The 26,517-nt window shown below is 40.5% G+C and overlaps 1 protein-coding gene across 2 annotated transcripts in view; it reads left to right on the top strand.

Moving 5' to 3' along the window:
- The first annotated feature begins 303 nt into the window (after positions 1–303).
- The window catches only part of LOC123746871 (DDB1- and CUL4-associated factor 6), a 33,507-nt gene continuing 7,293 nt past the window's right edge, over positions 304–26,517 (top strand). Inside the window, exons 1-11 of one of the 2 annotated variants that reach the window (XM_045728713.2) lie at positions 304–496; positions 1,470–1,605; positions 5,841–5,977; positions 7,883–8,061; positions 9,416–9,551; positions 11,367–11,527; positions 14,523–14,673; positions 15,547–16,192; positions 23,401–23,861; positions 24,670–24,712; positions 25,081–25,227. In XM_045728713.2, coding sequence (XP_045584669.1) covers positions 427–496; positions 1,470–1,605; positions 5,841–5,977; positions 7,883–8,061; positions 9,416–9,551; positions 11,367–11,527; positions 14,523–14,673; positions 15,547–16,192; positions 23,401–23,861; positions 24,670–24,712; positions 25,081–25,227 — 2,267 coding nt within the window. In that variant the 5' untranslated portion in view covers positions 304–426. Of the gene's footprint in view, positions 497–1,469; positions 1,606–5,840; positions 6,004–7,882; positions 8,062–9,415; positions 9,552–11,366; positions 11,528–14,522; positions 14,674–15,546; positions 16,193–23,400; positions 23,862–24,669; positions 24,713–25,080; positions 25,228–26,517 lie in introns of those variants that run through there. The other variant, XM_045728723.2, reaches the window with a different exon arrangement.

Here is a 26,517-nt window from a genome sequence, read left to right as displayed (position 1 = left end):
CATTGTTCATGAATGGTTTTAAGTGTCTTATTTGATTCAAATGCCAGTGTGGCCCGGCGTTGGCTGTTAGCGTTTATTAAAAGAATTAGATTCAATATTCAGACACATTGCAGGCTCGTACCCTCTCATAAATCAATGAGCGCAGAAAATGGATGTAAGTTCTTCTATTAAATTTGTTCCAACATATTTAATAAATAATTTTCATGCCATTAAAACGGAATTATTAATGAATAAATATTTAAGACAAATTTGTAAAATTTCCCACTATAATTGCTGGAAGAGCAGTTTGTATCCACACTCACATTCACAAGAGAACAACAACAGCTGACAACAGAGAGAGACGGACCCGACCACCACAAACTCTCGTCAATTCAGCTAATATTGGTGAATGCAGTGTTCAGGTGACATACCGTGAGTGATATACTGATGTTAAGGCATATTCTCAAGCGCCAGTATGATCCTCTCGACAACAGCCTCCTTCAACCCCTCGCTAAGGGTGAGTAGTGCAATTGGCAAGGGGGAGGTAGCGATTGCAAAACGGAAAAATGGTAAATTACCTTTTAATGGACTGTGTGTGCATACTTGAAGAGAAGTAAAGTGTACAAATCAGAAGGAATTTTGGTGTTTATAAGTACAGATGGGTGTTTAAACCGGACTGTTAGTAATTAAAGTACTGTGTATACTTAATGAGAGTTACATCTTGCTCAACTTTGCAATTTATGTACAACTGATCTTTACTTCTCTAATATGCAATGCAATACATTATTATATTTTTGTATTTTAAATTGTTTGCATTTTGTTATTTAATATTTTATAGGAACTGCTTTAATTAAAATAACATTATGTAAGCTAATAGCATGAATTACCCTCATTAAAATAAAATGGTTGATAGCCAGAGTATTTTGTAATACTGTACATAGATGTCTATGCATTGATTTTTTGAACTAAGATCATTACTAATCCTTATGTCCAGATGTTTTCTGCATTCAGATACGACAATTTCAATAGTTATTTCAATGATGAGGGCATGGTTATCACACAGCAAACTAGGTCAGCATGAAAGAGTAAAATCAGAGTAGGAAAAGTGAAGTGCCACTGAATTGAAGAATGTAGATGGGTGAAAGGTTTTATTGAGGATTATATAAATACTGTAGTGCTGAGAATGTCTTGTTATATCCAGTTAAACCCAAAACTGTTGATTGAAGTTAGATAAGTTTAGATTTGGAAAATAACTAGGTAAACACTGGTTTGGAAATAGTGTTGCACTTGTATGCAACGTGTTGGAAAGTTTCGAGCATCGGTTAAAGAAATTTTTAAGTGGAAGTGGTTGAATATTAGTATGTAGGTGCTGCTTCACATGGGCAAATAACTGAAAAATCCTTTATTCTTTTGTTATTATTATTATTGTATTTGATATTTGGTCTTACAAAATATTCAGCTCAGGAACTGTAATATATCATTATTTGCAGGCAATGAGTGCCTTTTGCAGAGGATGTCGCTGCTGCAGGCAATGGAGGTTCACAGAGGCTGCGTTAACACTGTTGTGTGGGATTCACCTGGAAACCTACTGCTTTCTGGCTCTGATGATCAACACCTTGTTATATGGTAATCTTTAAATCACCCCATATTACGTCTTGTCATAAGTTACAATTGGTATCCTTTGTGGTTCTATAAAGAGTCCTGAAAAATATTGACAGAAACTTGACCCAACCAATACAGCTCTTCATTCCTTCATGAATAAAATAACCACCAACTTACTCATGATGAATTCTGACACCAAACCAAATGGGTCGAGCCAAATGGAACACCTTGGAAGAGACTAATGTTGGCTTGTGCATTTACATGCCGGCCAGGCAAACATGTCTTAGGCATTTACATCAGGCCAACATCTCTCTCACAGTGCCTGACAATGCAAAAACAGCAAGTCTCCATTAAAAGTCATATACTGTAGTTTCTAAGCACAACCAGAACATTACCAGAAAGACTGACCAGCAGCACCAAAATAATTGGCAGATTTGGCAAATATATAAATAAGACATAGCAGACATACTTCATATCAAACACATGCAACCAATTATCAACAGCTAGGTAACAGATAGGTACATATTCCAGTTCTTTTTCTTTACATCTTTTCCCAGTGCTATATAGCCATTCGGGCCTAGTGCTTACAGCCCCAGCAGACCAATGAGAATGTAGTACACGGTTTCCTTTCCTCAGCTTGGTAATCACCTTTCCTCACATCACACCTACATAGAATATACATTGCTATAAAGTATTTGTCCTTTTGAATTCACTTTCATACTGTTTCTGAGGATGCTAACAAAGCATCTTCTGAATGCAGAATGCATCTCTTGGCAAAATACATCAGGCTTATTAAGTGTAAATTTAATTTCATTTTTCAACTTTCTTCCCAAGTGAAAAAGAATCTATGGAATATAGAGAAAAATTTTATTATATAATACTGTATATACAGTACAGTACTGTATACAAATATATATAAAGTATATTTATTTACTTTAATGTCCAGAGAATTGAATTTGGGCCTCTAAAATGGAGCCTTTGATCTATCAAGCCGGCCAAAATGCTTTCAATAAGGAGTGTCTCAGAAAATAGCTAAATGGTACTGAGTCTGAGATTTAAACTCTCCCTGGAATAAAACAACAGTATTTGATGGTAATCCACTCTTCATAAAAATCACTAAAACAATATGAAAACACCACTAAAGACTACTGACACTTCTGCCCTGTCCAGTAATATAAAATCATAATGCTGAGTTGTTCCTTAGCCATGCACCACCAAACATTGTGGTATGTTCATGGTTCTGTGGTTCTGGTGTCTGGACCCCCCAGAGGGTTGAACTTTAAAGAACTATGTATGTTATTTCATGAATGCTGCTTAATAGTACTGTATTGAAATGAGCGGGATTATAAAATAGACCAAAGTATGTATGTGGTTTGAGAAAATTTTCTGACTAAATTTTCTTACAAAAGGCTGACACCTTTCATTATATGAGTGTCTGCATACTGCATGTGTTAATATCTAAATAAGTATTGTATCTACCAACATGACTGTGGTGCATTTTGATAAATAAATGTCTCGCAATATTATACTCTAAATGCACTGTGATTTCCATGAAGGTATAATTACTATCAGTATTTTTAAATTTTATCTGTATACCAATAACTTACATAAAATGGCCGAATGCCAGCAACTTTGCCCTAAATGGTAAAGTTATACTGTGTTTGACAAGCATTCTGGCATGGTATCAGAGCATAAGTATGTATATACTGTATAAGTTAAATTAACTCTTATTTTTTACTTTGTCTCCACGTAGTTAAGTTTAATGATTTTATGCACTATTATTAATACTGCACAGTAGTTCTTTAGTAATGTAGTAGTATTAATAATTGTAGAAATAGTATTAGTAGCAGAAAAGTGTTATCTTTATTAGTATAGTAATGCACAGTGGCTCCTTCATTTACGAATTTAATCAATTTAATTTAACCCAGAGACTGTTAGTAACATGAAAATTCGCAACCTGACATGAATTTTCCTATAAGAAATAATTTAAATTTAATTAATCCGTTACACACTCCCAAAAATATTAACTTAAAAGTACATTTTATACATAATAAACACAAATATTTAGTACTGTAGTATGTACAAGTTAAAGCTTACCTTTATAGATGACTCTTGTTGGCGTATGGAAGACGGTGAAGAGGAGGGGGGGAGGAGAGGTGTTAGTGTAGTGTTTGGAAGGGGAGTCCACTTCCGTTATGAAATCGGACAGTGATGACTTCTCTGGCCCATGGCTCACCATAGCCCGTGCTACATGGACATTCTGTTCTTAGTAGCTAAATCTGAAACAACAAAAACAGATTTCTCTAGGGTATTCTCCTATGTTTTGCCTGCATACCACTAGGACCTGGTTGTGGCTCACTGTTTTTCTCACTAAAAACCTTTCCATAGAGACTTGTTTTTCTCTACGTTGTAACACCTGTCTGTAGTGAGGTATCACATTGTCATTAAAAAGGTTCAGGCAACGGCCTACTTCAGCTTGCTGTGGGTGAGTCGTTTCAACAAAACTGTTTTTCCATTGGATTTCTTTTCAAAGTCTACCCCACTTCTTAATTGTTGAGGAAGGGACATTCTGTACTGCCTCCTCCTCCCCCTGACGAAATTTCCTCGGTTGTCTCTTGTTGCTGCAACTTGTGAAAGGCTAGTTCTTCGGTGGTCAGTTCTTTGCTGTATTCCTGCACCAACATACAACACTCGTAACTCTTACAACACTATGAATGCCACTTCTTTTTCTAAATTTCTCAAACCATCCCCTGCTCACCTTAAACTCTTTCGTATCTTCATCACTCGTTCTAAGGGGTTTTCTTTAAGATCTTCATGCAGTAGCCTTGCTTTTTCATAAATGATGCCCCTCTGAAATGCTGTCACCCGCTAACTCCTCCTTGTGTATCCAAATTAATAATAAAGTTTCAACATCCTCAAGAATTTGTGCTCTTTGTTTCGCGATTGTTGATACGCCTTTTGCCACTTAGCACTCATAATGTCCTTTTTCTTATCAAGTACAGTGCATATCGTTGACATAGATTTGTTGTACGGCCTAGCTAGTTCAACAACCCGTGTACCATTTTCATGTTTACGAATGTTCTGTTGTTTTTTTCCTCTATGGTCATCCTCACATGTGTTTTCTTAGGTTGAACCTTACCACCGACTTTCTTGGGACCCATGGCATGATATATAATACTAATTACTTTTATGTTTAAAACCCCCAAAAATCAGAAAAACAATGAAATTCTTTACAAAGAATTAAAGCGTAATCGTCACTAAGCGGGAGGCACTGGTAAACTGAAGCGCGGGGAAGGGTGCCACCAGGAACCACGCGCTAGGTCGCCCATACACTTATCAACAAACTACGTAACTCGAGGCAAAGCTCGTAACCCAAAAAATTTGTAAATCGGGACAGTTGTAAGCTGAGGTGTCATTGTACTGTAATTCGTAAGTGGATCTTGCACTTACTCTTAACATTTTTGCATTCTCGGCGTGCACGCCCCAGCCTATCCCAAGATGCGCCAAGCAGTTCGCATGAGCGAGCAGCCACACTGAAATGTGTATACTCGGTACTCTTTTCAGTTTTCTCACCTCAATTTTCGTTGTACTGTACGTCATTCATTTTGATACCAAATTGTTTGCAATAGAATCCCTACAGGAATATATGCATACAAGGTCCAAAAGCCAAAAAAGAAAAACGGCACCAAACCCAGAAATCGGGTGAGCCTTACCCATGAGCGCTCAACAGCGTATACCCTTTTCAGTTTTCTCGCCTCAATTCTTGGGCTACGTCGTTAATTTTGGTGTTAATTTGTTCGCAGTAAAATTCTCTACAGGGATATGTGCATATGAAGCTATGAATACTCCACTGTATCATGTTTCACATGTACTTTATATTAATAATATAATTATTATTATTATAAATATGTGGATACTGTATCAGAAAATTGTAATACCTGTAGTACTGTACTGTATATGAAAAAAGTTTGGAAAGATTCTGTACAAATGATGGTTTGAATGTAAATTCTTACATGTATGGGCCCAATATGAGAAGTGCAACAAGAATTAATTGTTCATATGTCTTGTTAAAGAACACTGTTGATAATTGTTCATTATATTATCCAGGTAACACCTCTTAATAGTTAAATGTACTGTACAATAATTATGATATGAGGCTCTATGTAGGCCTATTGAATTGTTTCAAAACTATTTTGTTGGTGTCAAAGTAAAATTAATCAAGTAACAACTTCTAATGAGCTGCATTTTTTTCTTTACAGTGACCCTTGGGAACGAATGACCAAAATACGCATCCATACTGCACATCGTGCTAATATCTTCAGTGCCAAGTTCTTGCCTCAGACTGGCAACAGAAAGATTATTTCATGTTCTGGGGATGGCATTTTAATATATACAGGTTAATTTGGAATTGCTGTGTTCATTGTTAGTATTATTGTGTGTTTTATTTTGGTACAAGATAAGTAAGACTGAGTGACTTTTGTTCATATGATGGGGAAAAATCTACAGGCAGCACTTAATTTGCATGGTATAAGAAAACATATATTTGTTGGATCACAGTAAGCACTTTTATATCAAGTTTTTAAATTCACTGGTGAATTTTGATGTTAAATGGGGTTTAGAATAGATTATTGAATGATCCTCTGGCCTGTCACATTCATGGCATTGTCAGTACTGTATTCTACTTATTCAATATTTCTTGTGTCTCACAAATAGTTTGAATTGTATTCTTGCATCTTTGGACATCCAAATCATTCTGGACTTCATTACATATAAGTGTAAAATAATGTTCTGATGTTCATCAAAATCTTTTGATGTTCTCCAGAACATAAATCAATTTTTAATGTTCAGTGTTCAGTATCTTTAGTTTTGACTCGTGTGGCATTTGTTTAATGTAAGTTTTACAAGAACAAGCCTTGTGCAAATTGAGGGCTGCTTGTATTTTTGTACATATAACTAGGAAAGAGTTTGGATATTTTGTATGTATGATGGGAGAAAAACATTTGGTTATTTTGCGTTGTATTAATTTTGTACATGATAAATTTATAGTTGATGAATCGGCATAGCATTGTGGAAATATTATTTGCTTTCTTTCATTTAAGAAGTTTTAAAATAGGGTTTATCTAAATTTAGTGTAAGCTATTTCCATCTGTTTGGCATAATTTCATTGATAGATGATAGAAAATAATGACTACTGGTGTAATCCAAAATAATAATACAGAATTTCTTCATATATATTCAAGGTTTCTAGAAGAATGTTTTTACACCTTTTCTATTTTATGTACATATTTTTTTTTCTTTTAGAGAGAGAGATAGACATCATACAACTTGCGCATACTCTGATTTAGGTTTTAAGATATGCTATACCACTGATGTGGTCTTCTGGTGACTGTTTACACTCCATAGTTACCTCTAAATTTCTTTCTTTGACCAAAATAATTAGTAGGCAGAATTTGACTTGATTCTCACTTATTCTGTACTCTATTATTTGTCCACATTGCTATATATATTTGCATATTATTCTTTATACTTATTTTGTATAGGTCTTTTTGATGGGCAAACAAAACAAAAACTTAATTTTGTCCTTTTTGTGTATGTGTAAATGCTAGAAATGATTCCTTTGGTGTATAGCAAACCCTAAAAAAAGGTACTTCATTTGTATAATGATGCTAAGATGTAAGTTTTGCCTGCAGAGCACTTGGCTAGCCAACTTTAATTGTTTTCCTTTTCTTTTTTAACATTTTATGTTTATTCAGCTAGTGGTATGTGCATTGTTCAAAATTATTATTTTGTTTTATACTAAAAATAATAAATATTTGCTTAAAAAATAGGTTCCCATTAATTTTTACATTAGGAGTTTAATGTATCGTATACCTTTTTATTAGTGGCTAAACTCATTTTTTGGTTTGTTGCTCCATGATGAGGTTATACAAAATATCCACTATAATTGTTGTCCCAAACATAACTAGATTCCAATTGAAATCACCACAAATGAAAGAGTACAGTGGCCACACTTGCATAGAATCTAAGTATGGTAGCCTACTTAGTGGGACCCGCCCCCCCACCACATGGCCGACTAAGTTACATCCACTCTAGGCACATCATATGATGCAAAACTCATGGTTTGAGAAAATGTAATTGTGATGCAAGTTGTTTCACTGGAACATAAGCATAAGCTTTCTGTATGGTATTGTGTATGCAGAATGTGTGTGTTCACCGATTGTTAATTTCTATAATGCTTTTTAATTTTAACCAAGCTTGAAGTAATAGATATTGTAATAATTTTCATTTTCTCACCTGGCAGATGTTGAGAGGCAAGAGGAAACTCACGACTGTAAGTTTACCTGTCACCTAAGCACATGCTACGATGTCATTACGCTTCCTGACGATCCCCACACTTTTTTTTCTTGTGGAGAGGATGGCTTTGTGCGATGGTTTGATTTGAGGACCAAAGAGCAGTGCTCTGCTCGAAATTGTCAAGAGGTTAGCTTTTAATGTTTGTTAATGGTCAGTAGTGTACATTAGTTTTCAGATAAGGAAATATTGTCATTAATGCCAAATCTAAATGGTGACAGAAGACTCAAGCAGACATGAGACCAAATCCTCCTTTTTGGCTACCAATAAATTTCATGTTCAAAGTGCATTATCTGCCCCCCCCCCCCCCCTTAGAAATGACTTCCAGTATTGATCCTGATATTGATGGTGTACCTTCCATCTAAAGATATACAAAAACATTGTGATGTGAAAAATGGATGGTATCACAGTCTCTCTAGGGCAGATGGAATGCCTGTCACATGAAGCAAAAAAAAAAAAAACGTAAAAAAAAAAGTTAGACTGCTATTTTAACTCCACACTGAGGTAACTGTACGATAAAGCATAGAGAGAACAAAATTTAAAATACTTATGAAAATTTACTTTAAATAATTTACAAAACAAAAATAATATCCAGGCTTGTCTCTGTTCAACATGTGCAAAACAAACAATATGATCAATCAGATTTACGTTACTTTATTGTGCAAATAAAATGGTGTGGGAATGCTGAGCTAGTCTGCATAATCCTGCTACCACACCGAGGTATGCCAACAGATCTTTGCAGTAGAGTATGCAGAAGTATTCTGGCTAGGGAAGGCCAGGTAGCCTCTATATATAGGCGAAACGGCCGTCCAGGTGGCGCTGGTGAAGTAGATAATTGCGAGCCAGCTCACGTGAACGAGCGATTTGGTAGTTCCAGACAGTGGTGTGATCCTGGGACTGTCGCCAGGTGCGAGGGTCTGACGGGCCCTGGGGGAGGTAGACTGTTGGTACACTGTCTAGACATCTGAGAATTAGTTGTTGTCATTGTTGCTGCTGTAACTTCTTAAGTTCTTAAATATGTAGACGTGGTGTAGTAGAATAGATGATGATGGAGCAGGCCGAATCTCCTTTTAAGAGAGATTACCGTGACAACATCTTCATGATTAGTGGCTTTGTACAAATGTACTTTCTATAATTGTAATATGTACTGTCCTTTCAAATAATTTTCATTATCTACTGTTAAATTTTTCAAATATTGTTAAAATGATTAAATTACACTAATTTTACATTAAGTACAAATATTAAATGACTATGTTTGAATATTGTACAAATAGATGAACTACAAGGAGCTAAATTATATAATTAAGAAGAACTGCAGTTAAGCTGTGGTAGAAAATATATACAAAAATATATGTGACCATAAGTGTGATTAAACATTGATTTAAGAGAGTGTTTGCAATGCTGCACTATATGATAACAACTGTAACTTTAAGAACGATTCTAAAATATACTCTGCATCTCTTGGCACAAAACTACTCTATAGGACATACTGCTGAATATGGGTCGTGCTGTGACGGCAGTGGCAGTCAACCCCATTACTCAATACCACATGGCCGTAGCGACTCAAGATTCCACCATCCGAATATATGATCGACGCATCCTTGGTACCCGGGCAACTGGTGAGGAACATTATATGCTATGTAGTACAGTGTAAGCTATATATGCTGCACCTGCCACACAACTTAATAATTGTTAAACAGAAAAACTAAATAGCACACATTTTCTATTGCCTTGTTTTATTTTGACTGATAAGAATTTTTGACCTGTGCAGATTTAATGTTTAAATTAATCTATCAAGAGTGTTCTGTAATTGTTAGTGAGAATTATAACTTAAAGGTATCAAATTAGATAGTATATGTTTGGAAAGATAAGAAATATTATATTGAGATGAAGTGAAGAAAATATCATAACATGAAATGAATCCCTCTTTAAACGCATACTGTATCTATAAAATCCCATTCCCATTTACACTTGGCATGGCCCATTTTCCAACAGCTCTGAATTCCTTCTTTACCCTGATGTTTACGTCAACCCGTCCTCTCGAGTAGTACATCATATTTTGATGAATAAATCCCCTAAGATCAAAAACTGGTGTACTATAAATTATAGCGACTCGTAAAATTGACATGATGTCCAGTTTTTTATTCGTAGGTCCTAACCTCAGTTAGGTTAGGTTAGGTTAAGTTCAGCCAATTTAGTACATCAGTTTAGTTATTTGTGAACACTCGAGGAAAGGTCGACTCGAGTATAACAGTACACTGTACTCGAGTACATAGAACTTTCCTACCATCTTGTAGCTCCCCACAATCATTCAAATGATTTCAGAACTCTTTCCTCTTATTCTCCACTGTAACAGCCTTACACACTGGAGCATAATTACTGTACATACAGTCTCTCTCTCTCTGTCCAACATTCTTGAATTAATGTACAGTATTCATAGTCACTAACATACCTCTTGTACTCTCATATACACACAAAGCTATTCTGTTTTTTACTAACTAGAGAATTTACAGAGTCATAGTTTTGTTGGATGTTCATTTCTTGTTCTAACTTTTCTCAAATGTGATAGAAAATCTTAGTTAGAAATTATATATACTTATTACAACACTTTAAAACTTTACTTCCATTTTTTGTAAAATTGGTCTTAATTGAAGTTTTTAATAGCAATTATACTATTGTAAGCAATTGCTTCACTGATGTTGAAGGAAGACTAGAGTATGAGTATGTTATATTATCCCTAGTATGAGTATGTTATACTGTACCCATTAAATAGATCTTTCATCGAATTAGCTTCTTTTTTTTCTTCTTAAAGGCGATTGTGAGTTTAAAAAGGTAACTTTCTCAAAGTGTGAAGTCGTTTAATAATGAAATATGCTTACATCCACTTGCCATTTATGTTTGACTATCCTCCGATATAAAGCCTGAAAGGTTCAGCAAAGGCTGAACTTTTGCTCTGTTTGATACAGTCTTCTAAACACTACACCAAACAAGGAAAGGTCTTAGTTTTTTCCAAAACTTTGTCAGTCATTCTGTGGCTACTTTTGTAAACTAGGGTACGCATCCATCTGATCTTCATGAATTTATGCTCTCTTCCTCTACAGGGTGCAGCTCCACTTGAGTATAGTGCACAGCTGCATCACTTGGTGATGTTACAATCATGTTGGTGAAGTTGTACATTGTATATTTCTCCTTTGCAACCTTCTAGGCATTAAAAAGATAAGCTAAGCCAATCTATAGAATTCTTTTCTTATTTTTCTTACTTTTAAATAGTCCATCAGACATTTAGCAGCAATGTATATGTGTAGAGGGAGTAAAATATTTTAAGTGCTGTAGTGTAGAAAATTTCTGCAGGCATTTCCTTCTTTGCTGTTTAACGAGTTACTAAACAGTTAATAATCCATAGATTTTTAATTAATTTTGAATTTCTCCTTCAGACTCGTATTTGGAGCAGACTGACCGAGCACTTTTAATGCGGCTTAAGCCAGACAATATGGAAGGGAAGAATCACCGTGTGACATCCCTGCGTTACAGTCAAGATGGACAGGAAGTTCTCGCCAGTTATTCGTCAGATTACTTGTACCTTTTTGACACACAGGTAGAGGCTTACTAATATAGTTTCTATAGCTTGCTGAGAATTTCAGATGTGGGTAATGTTAAGAGAAAATTCATTAAGTCGATAACATAGATATAGACATAGTGCATGACTACTGTAATAAGTGTAAAGATTGTATTTGAATTTACAGTACAGGTATTTAAAAATTGTGCATTAGTTATCATAGTATCTTAGATGTGATAGATAAATGTGATGACTAAATTATTCATCAGTTACAGTATATTAATATCTTAAGAATAGGAAATACAGTAAGAGCTGTTTAGAATCTTACTATTATGAAAGTAAAAACTGTTGAAAAGAATTATGGCAGCTATAATAATCCATGTGCATAGTTAAATTGAAACTCAAATATTGACACGCATAAAAGTGTGCCGCACAACATGGTGATACAAACATTAATGAAGGAAGGTAGACCATAGACATTATCATCTTCCTGTCATGACCTAGCTTTTCCTCACAGAGTTGTTAACATTACTATGCAGGACTTCAGCACTGCTTTAACACTGGAACTGTGTACTGTACCTTGAAGATATGTTGCTCAGCTTGGCTCCAATATTTGAAACTTCTGAGTACTGTATAAGCAAAGTGCTTAGCCACCAAGCCATTTTGAAGAGGTGCAGATGTTAAGATAGCTTCTAATCATTTCCAGTGTGTTCATGTCTTAAAGTGTCAGATTTAATGTTTAGGGTGAAGTTGTTCATGCTTTGCCTAGGGTATATTTTGTACATAAATTTTGCTATTGATATTCTGAGGTTCTTTCACTAGTATGCTCATTTTGTCCACAATATTATATACAAGTATGTTTATATACTGTTTTGAGCTCCATCCTGCGTTGGCACATTTGAAGCCTCGCCTGTGTCCCTCTTATTGTACCACTTCAGCCACCCAAATGGATGAAAAGGTATAACACAGGGGATGTGGATGGGGTTTTGGATGTGTCAGTTCAGGATAGAACTCATAACAGTGGACACAGGTTTGAAAAGTTCAAATTCAACAAAGACCTGGTTAAATACTGGATTGGAAACAAGGTTGTTAACTTCTGGAGCAACTTACTGGGTAACATAATAGTCATGGAATTGTTAGTGTTTCAAGCATAGGTTAGACATACAGGGGTATACAGTACTGTATATGAATGGGTTTGAGTGGATATAAATAGGAGTTGCCTTGTATGGACCAATAGGCCTTATGTAGTTTAATTTATTATGTTCATATTTTTTTCATCATATGAAGTTATATGATGAGTTATGCTTGTGGTATCTTGCCTTCCCAGTACTCTTTGCCATATGACACTTTGAAACTACTAACGGTTTTGGTCTCCACCACCTTCTCACTTAACTTGTTCCAATCACTTACCACTGTTCGCAAAAGTGAACTTTGTAATTTTTTTGCCAGCTTTGTTTCCTTAGTTTTAACCTATGTCATCTTGTTTTTAAAGTTGCAGTTTTAAAAAAATTCTTTGTCAAATTTTTCAACATCTGTTACTATTTTGTATGTAGTAATTGATGATTTTTCCTCTTTCTTCTGTGTTCTAGCTTTGGTATATTTAAAGCCTGTAACCTCTCCTCGTAGCTTTTGTTTTTCAGTTCCAAGAACCATTTAGTTGCATGCCTTTGGCCTTTTTCCAGCTTGCTGATGTGCTTCTTCAGATATGGGCACCATACAACTGCTGCATAATCCAATTTTGGTCTCACAAAGGTATCTTAGGATGTACAAAATTATAATGGACATCCTTTTATCTCTATATTGAATACTCCCATAGAACTTATGGCTATATGAGAAAAATTTAGATGCTTTCCAGAGATCTCCCAAAATAAAAATGTTTCCATTCTAAATAAAACAACTCTAAACAATATTACTAAGCATTCTGCCACCTTCCATCCAGACTTGTACTGTACAGTATAAAGTAGATTTGTGCATCTATGATGTAGAATAATTTATTTTCCCAGTCACAATTATACTGTATAAAGTAAATATGTAATACAATAATCAGTGATGTAGATGAGAGTAAATGCCTTAGGGTGCAGCAAGTATTGCAGAAAACTTGGGAGCAATCATGATGCAAGAACATAATCCAAAACATGCATAAAATACTGTACTGTACATGAAAATTCATGCCAACTTGCAGTTATTGATCTTGGCTCTCATGTTTTGTGAAGTTTGGTATTAAATTTGTACATTGTGAATAGTGAAATTTCACTGATATCAAACTTGTATATAGCAAGAACTAACTGTACACTATTTGCCTATTGGAAACCATCTTAGACACCTATGGAAGGTCCTCTACCTCTTGCCACATTCTTTCCGATCACTTTTTCCTGTTGCATTTTGGATCTTTGCATAGATTTGGCTTTTATGGTCACTGTAAACAGGCAGGTTAAGGAATGCAAATGAATTGGGTAATCTGCTGTTCTATAAACAAGAGGAAATTGCTCTAAAGCAATTGGAACAAAGTACCTGACAGCTGGGTGGACAGTGCTTCGGATTCATAGTCCTGAGGTTCCGGTTCAATCCCCGGTGGAGGCTAAGACAAATGGGTAAAATGTTTCTTTTACCCTGATGCTCCTGTTACCTAGCAGTAAATAGGTACCTGGGAGTTAGACAACTGCTACGGGCTGCTTCCTGGGGGTCATGGTCGAGGACCGGGCCACAAGGACACTAATCCCCAAAATCATCTCAAGATAACCATTTGGCCAGCATAAACAATGACAAGCATAGAAGCTACTGATTTTTCCTCAAACTGTAAAGGCCCGGTCTTTGTATAATACTATTGTGTAGATTGGAACCAGATTTTTTTTAAATTATTACACTTACTGTGTAGTTTGAGAACCACCTTGAAGTATTTGGACAATTTCTGTTATGTCCAAAGTTTGGATAAATGAGGTCTCTGCTTATTATAGTTTTAGAATACAGGTACGTACTGTACTTTACATCATTTATTAATAATGCACGAGTTACTTACTTCATCAATCATTTTCAGAGTTATAAGGAAGTATCCTCAGGAGCTCCTGCAGATAATGATTTAGATAACAATTCAGGCCCCACACTCAAGCGCCTTCGTTTGCGTGGTGACTGGTCTGACACTGGCCCACAAGCACTACCTGAAAGCGAGATGCGAAACCAAGCAGGAGGTGAGACGAGTTTGCCTTTCATGTACAATTTTGATTCACAAACTCAAAATTGTGAATTTTTGTTTTGTTTGAACATCAATTGGATAAGACTTAATCTAGTTTATGTGTAATATTTCTAGAATGATAAGCCCTTTGATAAGATTTTTGTATAGTATCAATAATGATGCAAAATGTACTCCACTACATTAGGATGCAAGCTTAATACAATATATATTTCAAAGGTCAGGAGGCCTGGTCAGAGACCAGGCCGCGGGTACCTTGATTCCCTGATCAAGGTTCGGGGATCTTGATCACTGCAAGGTAACCGCAGGTGTGGTGTTGCTAAATAATACTATAGGAGCTTGACGTCACAAGGAGATATCACAGAGCTTCTTGTTATATATTGTTAGTCATGTAAACAATTTTATAAAGGGTTGAATGGCTCTATGGGGTGGAATTATAGGTTTAAAGTTATCATAACATTGTTAGTGTACTACAATAAATTTTACTTTTCTGTTTTGTGTAACAGGAAAATATAGTTAGTTATTAAGAGTGACATGTATTCATTTATCATATCTTCTGCACCTCAGCTTCATGTTCAGTTGTGTCAAACATTCACTTCCTCTTCATTATTTACACACACTTTGCTTCCTCACTGCTTTCTAAAAATGTTTTCATTCAGCAGGACAAAACTTTCCCTTTACACTCATTGACTGGCATTTGAATTTAAGTTCTATTTGACATTTTCATTCCTTATTCTTTCTCTCCTAAAACCATGCATGTTTCTCTTATTCTCCATTTCAGGTGTTTTAAGAATCAAATTTTCATGCTCATAGTATGTCATCATCTCATAGTTTGATGTGAAATTTAAACAAAAATTACTTTTTCCCACAGATGTTGGACAAGCAAGGCCAACTTTGCATGCTACACTCATGCAAAGAATGACAGACGTTTTATCTCGTATGCTAAATGACCCTGGAACAAGAGCCTCAGTCCAGCGTTCAGCCTCAGAATCTGAATCTTCTCAAAACCGTTCAAATTCTCTCATAGAAACAGGTGGTGATATTGATGTTGGTGCAGAAGGTGATCAGTCACCATCATCTAACACGGATGCTCAGCCATCTACATCAGACCTTGCAAATGAGATTCCACATGCTTCACCGCCGGTCGAAGGCTCTGCTGAAGAGGTTGCGCCATATTCCCCCACTTTGGAAGCTACTCCTTCTTGCTCACACATTGACAGTTCTAGTGGCTCAAAGTCTTCAGAAACAGAATCACAGATAGTTTATCCAGACAAAACAGCATTTTCTTGCTTATCAAGTTCAACAAAGCAGCAATCTCTGCCATCACAATCTGATACAAATGAAGTCACAACATATGATATGGAAATTAATAGTTCAAAATGTGAAGCAAGTAGCCATGTGGATGAGGTATCCATAAATAGCACACATCCAACAACTGTTCAAGAAAAAGTAATAGACTCTAATTTGGAGGGTTTACAAAATAGGATTTCATCGCTCAGGAGAGGATTTGTACAAAAGTAAGCCAAACTAATACTCTTATTATTTACTGTTTCATTTTCTATAGATTTTTGTCAAAGTTGATCCCTGCCCATAGTGGAAAGGCAGTCTCTAAAACTGTTAGTTGAACATTACTCCATTTCCTGGGGGGAGCCCCGACGGCTCCCCGGAGCTATCCAGGCTGATATGGATATATTAGCTTTATGGCATCAGTCACTGTGCATATAATTCTTGCCTACCGGGGACCACGAGCCAAAACCTGGGCCACCCCCTCCCCCACCCCCACCCTCAGAGAGGCACGAGGAGCAATGGCCTATAGAAACCCCCGTGTGGTTGGGAGCATTCTATTTATTTTTATTTATTTATTTATTTATACATACAAGAGTTTTTACATTCTTGTACAGCCACTAGTACACGTAGCGTTTTGGGTAAGTCCTTAATCCTATGTTTCCCAGAATACGACCCCGCGAAAAATCGTTTAACAACCAAGTACCCATTTTACTGTTGAGTTAAACAGAGGCTACAGTTAAGGATTTGCACCCAGTAAATCCTCCCCAGCCAGGATACGAATCCAGGACAAAGAGCTCGCAAAACGCCAGGATACGAATCCAGGACAAAGAGCTCGCAAAATGCCAGGCGAGCGTCTTAACCACTACACCACGGGGACTATGTCTGCCATCTTGAGGTTATCTTGAGATGATTTTGGGGCTTTAGTGTCCCCGCGGCCCGGTCCTCGACCAGGCCTCCACCCCCAGGAAGCAGCCCGTGACAGCTGACTAACACCCAGGTACTTATTTTACTGCTAGGTAACAGGGGCATAGGGTGAAAGAAACTCTGCCCATTGTTTCTCGCCAGCACCCGGGATCGAACCCGGGACCACAGGATCACAAGTCCAGCGTGCTGTCCGCTCGGCCAACCGGCTCCCGGGTCCATCAACCGGGTCTGGCACCCAGAAAGGTAGGTGCCCCAAAACAAACCCCTATTCTGGTGAAAATATTCCTACTGAAAGCCAAACTAGTGGACAGAACCCTCCAAACGAAAATTAGCAAAAGAGCATGACGTCATCACATTGCCGCGCCGCTGACTGCGCAACCCCCCCTTCCTGGGAGGGGAAGGGATCCCCAGACTCTCGTGCCAGTGCTCCACCCTTCAGTTCTTGGCTGATGTGATACTGGCGAGGTCATGTGCCTCTGGCTCCAGATTTTGTCTCAGTTTTTATGCCTTGTGGTGCTGTTCTGTCTCTAAGGTCGGTGAGTGAGTCAGGAGTAATAATCTTTAGTACTCGAGCTGCATGTGCCTAGGGTTTCCTTCCATAGGTGCCTTGTAAGCACTGCCCTTGGGGCTTGGGGCCAACTTCCACAAGTTCCCTTTGGGTCTACCTCCACTGTGTCTTACTGCTCAATACTTAGCCGCCCTTGGAGTCAGTTGGGGTTTTTGTTTGCCCTTGTTTGCCTCTGGGTAGGAGGTAGTTTTTGTCACTGGTAGGGACGCAGGTTACAGCATAGCTAGTCATTACCTCTCATAGCAGCCGGCTCTGTTCCGCCTGGGCATGTTGTCCTCTTATGGGGGTTTTCTTTTTGTTTGTTTTTGTTGCCTGGTGAGGGTCTACCTCTTGGTTAGTAGAGCCCTATTGTTATTCGGTGGTCCTCTGTTAGGCCCCCCGCAGGTGTATATCCCGGGGTGCAGCTATTAACAGTTGGTTTGGTAGTTTTGGAGTGCCGGTAAGTTGTACCCTGCCTGGCCTTCCCTTAGCCTGTTACTAAGGCTAAGGACTCTGGGAAACCCCGCAGGGGCTTTGTGGTCTGATGGATGTGACCCATAAGTCCCATCTCGCTTCGTGTGAGGTTGATGGTTGCCCTGTTTCCTTGTCTCAGGGTGACAATCACCTGTTGTGCCTCTGCCACGCTGCCTATAGGGTCGGTGATTTTTTTGACCTGGAGTCGTGCAACGTTTGTTGTTTGTACGTGCTCTAGTTCACCCAAGCTACTGATTATGACATGTGGGTGCAGGCAGTTGAGGCATTGCATGGTAGGTTTAGGTTGCTGCAACGCGATTGGTTAGTTGCTTCTCCGGTTGCCCCAAGACTGCCCCGTTTTGGTTATGGGGACCCAGACTTGGGGGTGAGAGTTGCTTCGACTTTGGTTCCGTCCGCCCCTCCATATCCTTCCCCTTCTGTTGTGCGTCCGGTTCCTCCTCCTTCCCCCCCCCCCCCCCCTTCCCATTGCTTCCGGCTCAGGAGCATCTGAGGGTTTCGGAGTTGGGGCAGGGTCTTGGTGTTGAGACTCGAGCGGTTTTGGGGGGGAGGGAATTCCCTTCGGGGTGGCAGTGGATGCATTCGAGCCTGGTCCTCCAGCCAGAGCTTCTGGGTCTGACCAGTGTGCCCCCTTCGATCCTGCTCTTTCGGGAGCTCCTGCTTTTTCTCTAGAGGTGGGGGGGTTTGGAGGACGGCTCGGCTTCAGGTCCTCAGAGTAAGGTTCCCACGGCGGGGAAGGGGTTGACTTGGGGGCCTTGGGCCCCGTTGGACCCCGCCTTGGTTTTTGTACCCTCGGAGCGGGGCTTGGTGTTGTAAGGAGTGGGGTTCTCTTTCTCTCCCTCCTTGTACGAATTGGATTTGGTGTATACCCCTTCCCGGGTTCTGTTCCATGATACCATGAGTTCTTCGGTTCCGTCTTTCTGGAGGTTTTCAGCTTCCCATGTCCTGTCCCATGTGGTGCGGGAAGCCCTTGTGGCTTACCTCCTGCGCAACCTGGATAATGCCTGTAATGGATCCACGTTCCTTAGTGTATGGATCTTTTTGTCCTTCCAGGTTTTATTATGAAGTTCTGGAGTCGTCCTGGTTAGCAGACAGCACGCTTTTTTTTTTTTTTTCTTGTTGGAGGCTTGGCATTCGTTCTGTCGGTCCAGCACGCTTGAGTGGCAGAAGGCTCAGACGGCGTTACAGCGTTTCCTGGGGAACAAATTTGAGCATCTCAATGAATGCTTGTTTGCCCCTGCCCTTCCACGGGATATTGGTGTGGTGCAACTCCATGTGCAAGTTCCCTCCCTTTCGGCTGCATTGGTCTTGGAGGACTTGCATACGCGTAGCCTGTTAGCTTCGGCTCTGCGTTTTTTCTCCCTGCTCAAGTTGTCATCGGACTGGCTTGAATTGGATGTGAAAGAGCTTGGGGCCACCTCTGGGTCTGGTGCATTGCCCTTGGTGGTGCGGGCGTCGTCTGCCTTGTTGAAGTTGTTCGCACTGATCCTGCGGGATGCAGTTTCGCGATTTTTGGCTTCCCGACTCACGTGTCTGCAGGTGGTGCTCACTTCGTCCCTGGAATCAGCATGGGTTCTGGCTTTTAGGCTTTCTTTGTCTTTTTGCCCGTTGCTGTTTGCAGAGTCTGCAGTTGTGTAGTATCCGCAGGCAGCTTTGTCTAGTTGCCGTCCTACGTGGGACTTGTTAGTCCTCCAGGGGGGGCTCGTGGGGATCCTTCCTGGAAGGGTTGTGCCAGGGCTCGGGGTTATTACAACGGTAATAACCCCAAGCTATTACCTTCTGTCGTGGTACGCCAATGGTGCCAGATTCGGCGCAGGTGCAGCCTTCGGTGCCGTCTGTCTCTGTTTGGCGCGGGGATCGCCCTGTGTGCCGTTTATGTGTTCGTAAGGTGCATCGGCCCTTTCGCAGTTCGTCCCATTGACAGGGCAATGGGGTAGGAGGCTCGCTCTATTTGTGCGTGTCTGGTCCCATGATTTGTGGGCCTTTCGGGTTGTTTCGTGCAGCCTGCGGTGGTGTTGGGTGGCTCCTCCTCCTCCTTCAAGGGGGGTTTGGGACTGGCGGGGCAGAACTCTTCTCCTGCGCTCTGTTGGGTTATCTCGGCGTGGGTTTGCTTGGGCGTGGTCAAAATGACCTCGTCCCTCAGGTGAGTTTCCCACCTGTTTCCGATCCCAAAACGGGTCTGCACAGACCTCCGGTTCATTCTAGATCTGTCCCGTCTGAACCTGTGGAGTTACTGCCTCTCCTTTCGGATGTCCACTCTGTCCCAGGTCTGTCTTCCGTTGGAGCCTGATGCTTGGATAATGTCCCTGACCTCGAGGACGTGTATTGGCATGTCCCGATTCATTCGAGATTTAGGGACTGGCTTGGTTTTGTTGTGGGGTGTCATCACTTTCGTTGCCTTCCATTCGGCTTGAATCTGGCGCCTTGCATTTTCACATGCCTTACTTGTGTCATGGTGGTCCGCCTGCGTCTGTTAGGTGTTCGGGGTTCTGACCTATCTCAACGACTGGCTGGTTTGGGCTCCCAGCCAGTCCGCTTGTCTGCTCGCCAGGGATTTGGTTCTTGCCCAGCTCTCCAGGTTCGGGTTCTTGGTGAACTGGCGGAAGTCCCATCTGGCTTACTCTCAGGTTCGGTCTTGACTGGGACTTGTGTGGGATGCTCAGTCCACTTCCTTGTCTCTTCCTCCAGCGACTCTGCTTCGCCTGCATTCCTGCCTTCGTCTGTTCCTGAGGGGCTCCCGGGTCACGCGGAGGTTGCTCGAGGAGTTGTGTGGGAGCCTGAACTTTGCCTTGATGGTCTCCCCGCCGGGTCGGGTATGACTTCGTCGGCTGTTCTGGTTTCTGAGGGGACGTCCCTTCCGCCTCTCTCGCAACTGCTGGGTTCAGCCTCCGGGGGCTTTGTGTCAGTTGTTGCGTCGTCGGCTTCCTCTTAGGATTTTTCGGGGTTCAGTGCCTTAGCGCCTACCCGAGCTCTCACACGATGTGTTCACGGATGCGTCATCTCTTGGCCGGGGGTTTGTGACCAGTACTCACCAAGCCGGCCAGGGACAGTGAGCTCTGTCCTTCCGTCAGGCTCACAGTATGGTGCGGGAGTTCGTGGCTGTGTGGATGTCGCTCCAGAGGATTCAGGTCGCTCGTGGATCGACGATCCGGCTCCATTTGGACTGTTCTTCGGTGGTTCATTGACTGAACCGCGGGGGTTAATGTGGTCCTTGGCTCCTTGGGGCTGGTTGCTTCTGGTGATTCCTCTGTTGAGTTCTCGGGGTTTGGCTCTCCTGGCAGTTCCCGTTCGAGGGGGTGTCCAATGTCCTGGCGGACAATCTGTCCTGCTTCATTTCCCTTTCCACTGAGTGGATAGTCGACGCCAACTCGATCAGTTGGCTCTGCCGGACAATTAGGCCTCCGGAAGTGTTCTCTTCGCGTCGGAGTGGTCGAGGCGTCTTGCAGTATATGTGGCGCCCTTCCCCGATTGGGAGGCCGTCGGGGTCAATGCCTTCAGGCAGGACTAGGCGAGGTGGGATTCCCTGTACCTCTTTTTTTTCCCTGTTCAGCTGTTGCTCGAAGTCCTAGCTCACTTGAAGACTTACCAGGGAAGAGTTGTCCTTCTAGCTCCTTGGTAGCTGATCCAGCCTTGGTTTCAGGCGCTGCTTGCATGGTGTCTGAACCTGAGGGTCTTCCCGCAGCTCCACCTCTTTCAGCAGATCGGTCCAGCCTGGTACGAGGCTGGTTCGCTCTTCTCCTCGGGTCTTTGCATCTGGAGTTTCTGACTCAGTTCATTTCGAGTTGGAAACGAGTTTCTGACTCGATTCGTTGTTGGTTTCCCACCTACATGCTTCGTCTCGGTGGCAGTATGAAGTTTCCTTGCGGTCCTTTCGATTTTTCCTATCACTGCATAGGTGTTCTGTACTTCAGTCTCTGGTAGGTTTGTTTTGTCCTTCCTTTCGTGGTTGTTTCAGGACCGTCATCTTATGCTGAATACTGTTGCCTCATATCGTGCAGCGCTGGCAGAGTCGCTTCAGCTTGCGTTCGGTATTGATGTTACTTCTACTCTGTTCCGCAAGCTGTCTCGTGCCTTGCTCACCTCCAGCCTGCTCATTAGCCGCCTGAGCCATCCTGGTCTTCGGACCAGGTGCTCTCTTCTTCTTGGTTTGTTGTGGCCCCTTCGGTTCAGGTTTGTTGTTTGCAGCTGTCTCCTTCTTTTCTGGTGCTGAATGGGTCTGCTGCTTTCCGAAGGGGTCCTTGGGCTGTTGATGCTTGGTTGGTCAGGCCGGGGGTGCATCGTGTGTTGTGTTCGGTTGCGGCTCTCCGTAGTTCTCTGCGCGTCATAGACTCTGTGGCCATGGACACGCTTTGGGTTGCGCGGGTTCCCTTCCTTCCTTACTGTTCAAGGGTTCGGGTGTCCCGGGTCATCCTCAGAGTCCTTCGGTTTTACCGGTTGTCTTGCTTTTGAGTTTAGGGCGCGTGACATCTGCTTCGCGGATCCTTCCCTCCATTTCCTTACCTTTGGTGAGATAGCTCCGGGGTGCCAATGGGGCTTCCAACAGAAAACCAGCATTGAATGTAAAGAAACACCATTTTCTGGGTGAGACCTGGAGGCTCTCTGGCACCCTCCCTCCCTCCCTCTGGTTGGCGGTGTTTGTGGCATATTTTGACATCCAGCCTAAGAACTGAAGGGTGGATCACTGGTGCAAGGGTCTGGGGTTCCCCTTCCTCCTCCTGGGGAGGGGGCGGGGTTGCTCAGACATTGGCGTGGCAACGTGACGACGTCATGCTCGTTTGCTAATTTTCGTTTGGGGAGTTCTGTCCACTCGTTCGACTTTTGGTAGCAATATTTTCACCAGAAAAAGGGTTTGTTTTTGGGTATCTACCTTTCTGGGTGCCAGACCCGGTCGATGGCAGACATAGAATGCTTTGTCTACCTATCTCGGTCGAAGGCAGATATAAAATTCTCCAAATCACATGTGCATTTCTATAGGCCATTGCTCCTCGTGCCTCTCTGAGAGGGCCAGGTTCTGACTCGTGGTCCTCGGTAGGCCTAGAACTCCACCCACTTTGACTGAAGCCAAATTCTAAAGAGATACATATCAGTCTGGATAGCTCCGGGAAGCTTCCAGGACTCGCCAGAAAATGGCGTTTCATTACATTCAACACTGGTTTTTTGGAACGGTTTTAATTTCAACATAAATTTTAATTTATGTTGCAATCTTTTATATTTTTGTTTTGAGTAATCTTACTCTATTATTAAATATAAAATGTAGTTCTCGCATCAAGTACAGCACTGTATACTGTATTGTCTCACTAAAGAAGAAAGAACAAAATTAAAGGTTATAATTCTTACAAACAATATAAAGTGAAATTTGCATGAATATACAATATGAATCCCTTATTATTCAAAATTATATTAAATAGCTTTTAAAATGTAAATAATTCTAATTTGCTATTAGTGCAAAATTTAAATAACACATTTTTCTCTCAGACATCAGGTGGAACCATCTGTGAATCTGTCTTACTCAGGACGAGGGGTTGGCAGTGGTATGATAAGTTTGGGAGTTGGCGACGAAGTATCCCGGGGTAGTGGTCCGCACCACGAAGAACCTAGCAGCTCCCAGCCAGATTCACTACCTAGCTCAGTTCAGCCTCAGTCAAACCAGATCTCACAGTCCCACCAACCTTGTGAAGGAAATGCACCTGAACAAGCCTCGTGTTCATCTTCCTCTTCATCGTTATCATCCTCATCTTCGTCTTCGCGTCACCCCACTGCGACCAAAGTTCATATATTACCCACCTCAAGCTCTAGTCCAGCCATCTGTGATATGGAAGTAGAACCATCGTCATCTAGTCAGGCAGGACGCGGAGGACTGGGTTCTGAATCTGTAGCAGCGGGTTCATCTAGTCATGGGACAAGAGCCAGTGAATTAAATTTAGGACCTGCTCTTGGTAATGTAAACACTTTCTTTTATTGTTCATTTACTTAAAGATTGTTGCTGGAATGTTTAGTGGAAGAAAGATTGTTGCTGGAATGTTTAGTGGAAGCTTCTTCCTAATCTTATAGAGAATTATTTTTTATGGTTTATCCAATTTAGCAGTGTAATTTACTTTTCTGGAGGAGCCCCTTGTGGCTCCCTGCAGTTGTTTCACTGAGATGGCTCATAACTAGGTAACCTCAGCCGTAGAATATTGTATGGGAAAAGTGTAGACCTGGTTGATACCTGGTTGATGGGGTTCTGGGAGTTGTTCTACTCCCCAAGCCCGGCCCGAGGCCAGGCTCGACTTGTGAGAAGACCATCTCTAAAAGACCATCTGTAGTTTAATAAACTTTGGTCATTTTGTGGTAGCATGAACTCAATAATATCCTAAATGTTTTAGCAAAACGTTTCTGGAAAAGAGCTGTTTGCTCAATCTGGTGTGATATCTGACCCATCTTCCAAGGAAAGGAAAATTATAATTTTAGTGGTTCATGTGCCTGTGAACCTGTATTTTGCAGATCTCAACTAACCTGGTCCCTTATACTCAGAACATAATAATCCTGAAGGTTCCTTTACATCTCAATGATTCCAATGGTTGGAATAATAGAAGGGAGGGAATAATATAGTCACTCTTCCCAAGGTATACGAATCCGAAGTAAGACAAATAATCTCTAAGGCTGCTTCTCTGAAGGCTGTTATAGTAGTAACCTTGGCCTTAGTGGTCAGTGTTTCAGCTGACTGAATCCAAAGTCTGCTATAATGTAACATTTCTCTTACAGATTTTGGAGATGATGACAGTGATGATGAGTCAACAAGTGCCAGGTAAGATGTCTTGGGGTTGTATGTGCCATATATATTGTTCATAATAATTATACATGAGATAGGAAGACATCAAATTGGAGAACAATTAATACACTCTAACTTCATTTATCTGGATGATTGTACCACATGATGGACAATGCTGCCACTACATCTCTTAACAGCTGCAATAATAATAGAGAAATAATAATAATCTTGTACCATTCATAAAGACCTTAACAGTTCAGTATATAACATTTCAGTCATTTGTTTAGCAGTATTTATATGCTATTAATATTATAGGGTGTGGAACCTGTTTGACATTTTCTTTTCTAGTCTCCATACATTTGTCATTGTACATTCATCTGTTGACTTGAGAAATGTGTCATCAGGACTGCCAGTGCGCGCATGGCTAGTGCAATTGAGCGTGCAGTTCAGCGTGCGCGAGGTGAGCGTGCCCCAGGTGTTGGAGGCGAGGTAGAAAATACAGTACCACAGGCAGCTGTGAAACAGTGTTACAAAGGCCATAGAAATGCCAGGTTAGTTCAGTTATCCGTGATGCTGTACTCACCACATTTAGCACTTTTATTGTTTCATGTTACATTTCTTTAGAGATTTCATATTTATAGATATTTTTTGTCTTTAGATATTATGTATCTTTAGATGTTATGAACTTTTAGATATTATTATCTTTAGATATTACATGTTTAGTTACACTAAATTATGATTTTTAACCTACAAACATTGCATTCATCACCATTACCCTGTTTTCCATGTTAAGACTGTAACCTGCACTGGCCAGTTACTTGTGCAGTAAAGCATTGCATATAGCTTTTGAAGACATTCCAACATCTGTAATTTCAATTATATGTTTTAATATTTCAGTTTTCATTAATAGTATGAATAATGGTGTATGTTCAGTAAGGATCAAAATTATGTTTATTATCTGCAAAATTGTTTTGAAAATTTTCTATAAAATTTAAAGAAAATAAGCTAAAGTTCTGGTGCAGTGAGTTACTAAGAAGTCAGGACCATGATGTCACTGACTTGCACTTTGCTCCTAAAGCCACTTTATTATGTTACTTGTTATTTTATGGTGTTCATACAGTTTTGGTCCTTATTAAGTTTGCTCCTCGTCAGGTTTTGCTCACCGTTTTGCCCATTGTTAAATTTTATGCTTATACAGTGTATTATACATTGTATAATATTCATTTTTATTTGACAACTTTTTCTGTTTTACACTGATTTGTCAACATTATTCCAACCCATTATGGCCTAGATTTTCAACTGCATGTTAAAATTACTAGTTTTAATCCATACAGTTACATGTCTATGTAATGCAGCATCTTAATTTTTAGAAATAGTTCTACATATATTCCTTAACACTTTCGCCCGAGCATGACGCAGCATTGCGTCATCCGTTTACTGGCGGTAATACCGGGGATGACGCAGCATTGCGTCATCCACTTTAAATAATCGCCAAAAATCAGGTTTTTATCCGATTTTTTGGGGACTGGTTTTAAAATGTGCGCCGATGTCTTCCCATTTTCTTTGTTGAGCCTCGTGGCCCTCAGGTGGCTTGGCACACGTTGTCGGCCCATTGTTTTCGCTCCACTGTTGTGACCAATGTCGCCTCCCCTCACATCTCAAACGTGTGAACATTTCGTCTATTTTCCGTGGCTATATTTCTTACTGCGGCTTTAGAAACTATCTACGCTTACTCCACGATGGATAGTGATCATGAACAAGGCCCTTCCAGGAAGAAAATTGTGAAAGAAAGGCTTGAAAAGGAAGGGAATTGGGAGTGTAGCTGGAAGGCGTCTGAGCGC

Source organism: Procambarus clarkii, chromosome 10 (assembly GCF_040958095.1).
Source record: "Procambarus clarkii isolate CNS0578487 chromosome 10, FALCON_Pclarkii_2.0, whole genome shotgun sequence".
Taxonomy (NCBI): domain Eukaryota; kingdom Metazoa; phylum Arthropoda; class Malacostraca; order Decapoda; family Cambaridae; genus Procambarus; species Procambarus clarkii.
The sequence above is the reverse complement of the archived record's forward strand: the minus strand, read 5'-3'. Positions and strand labels throughout refer to the sequence as shown.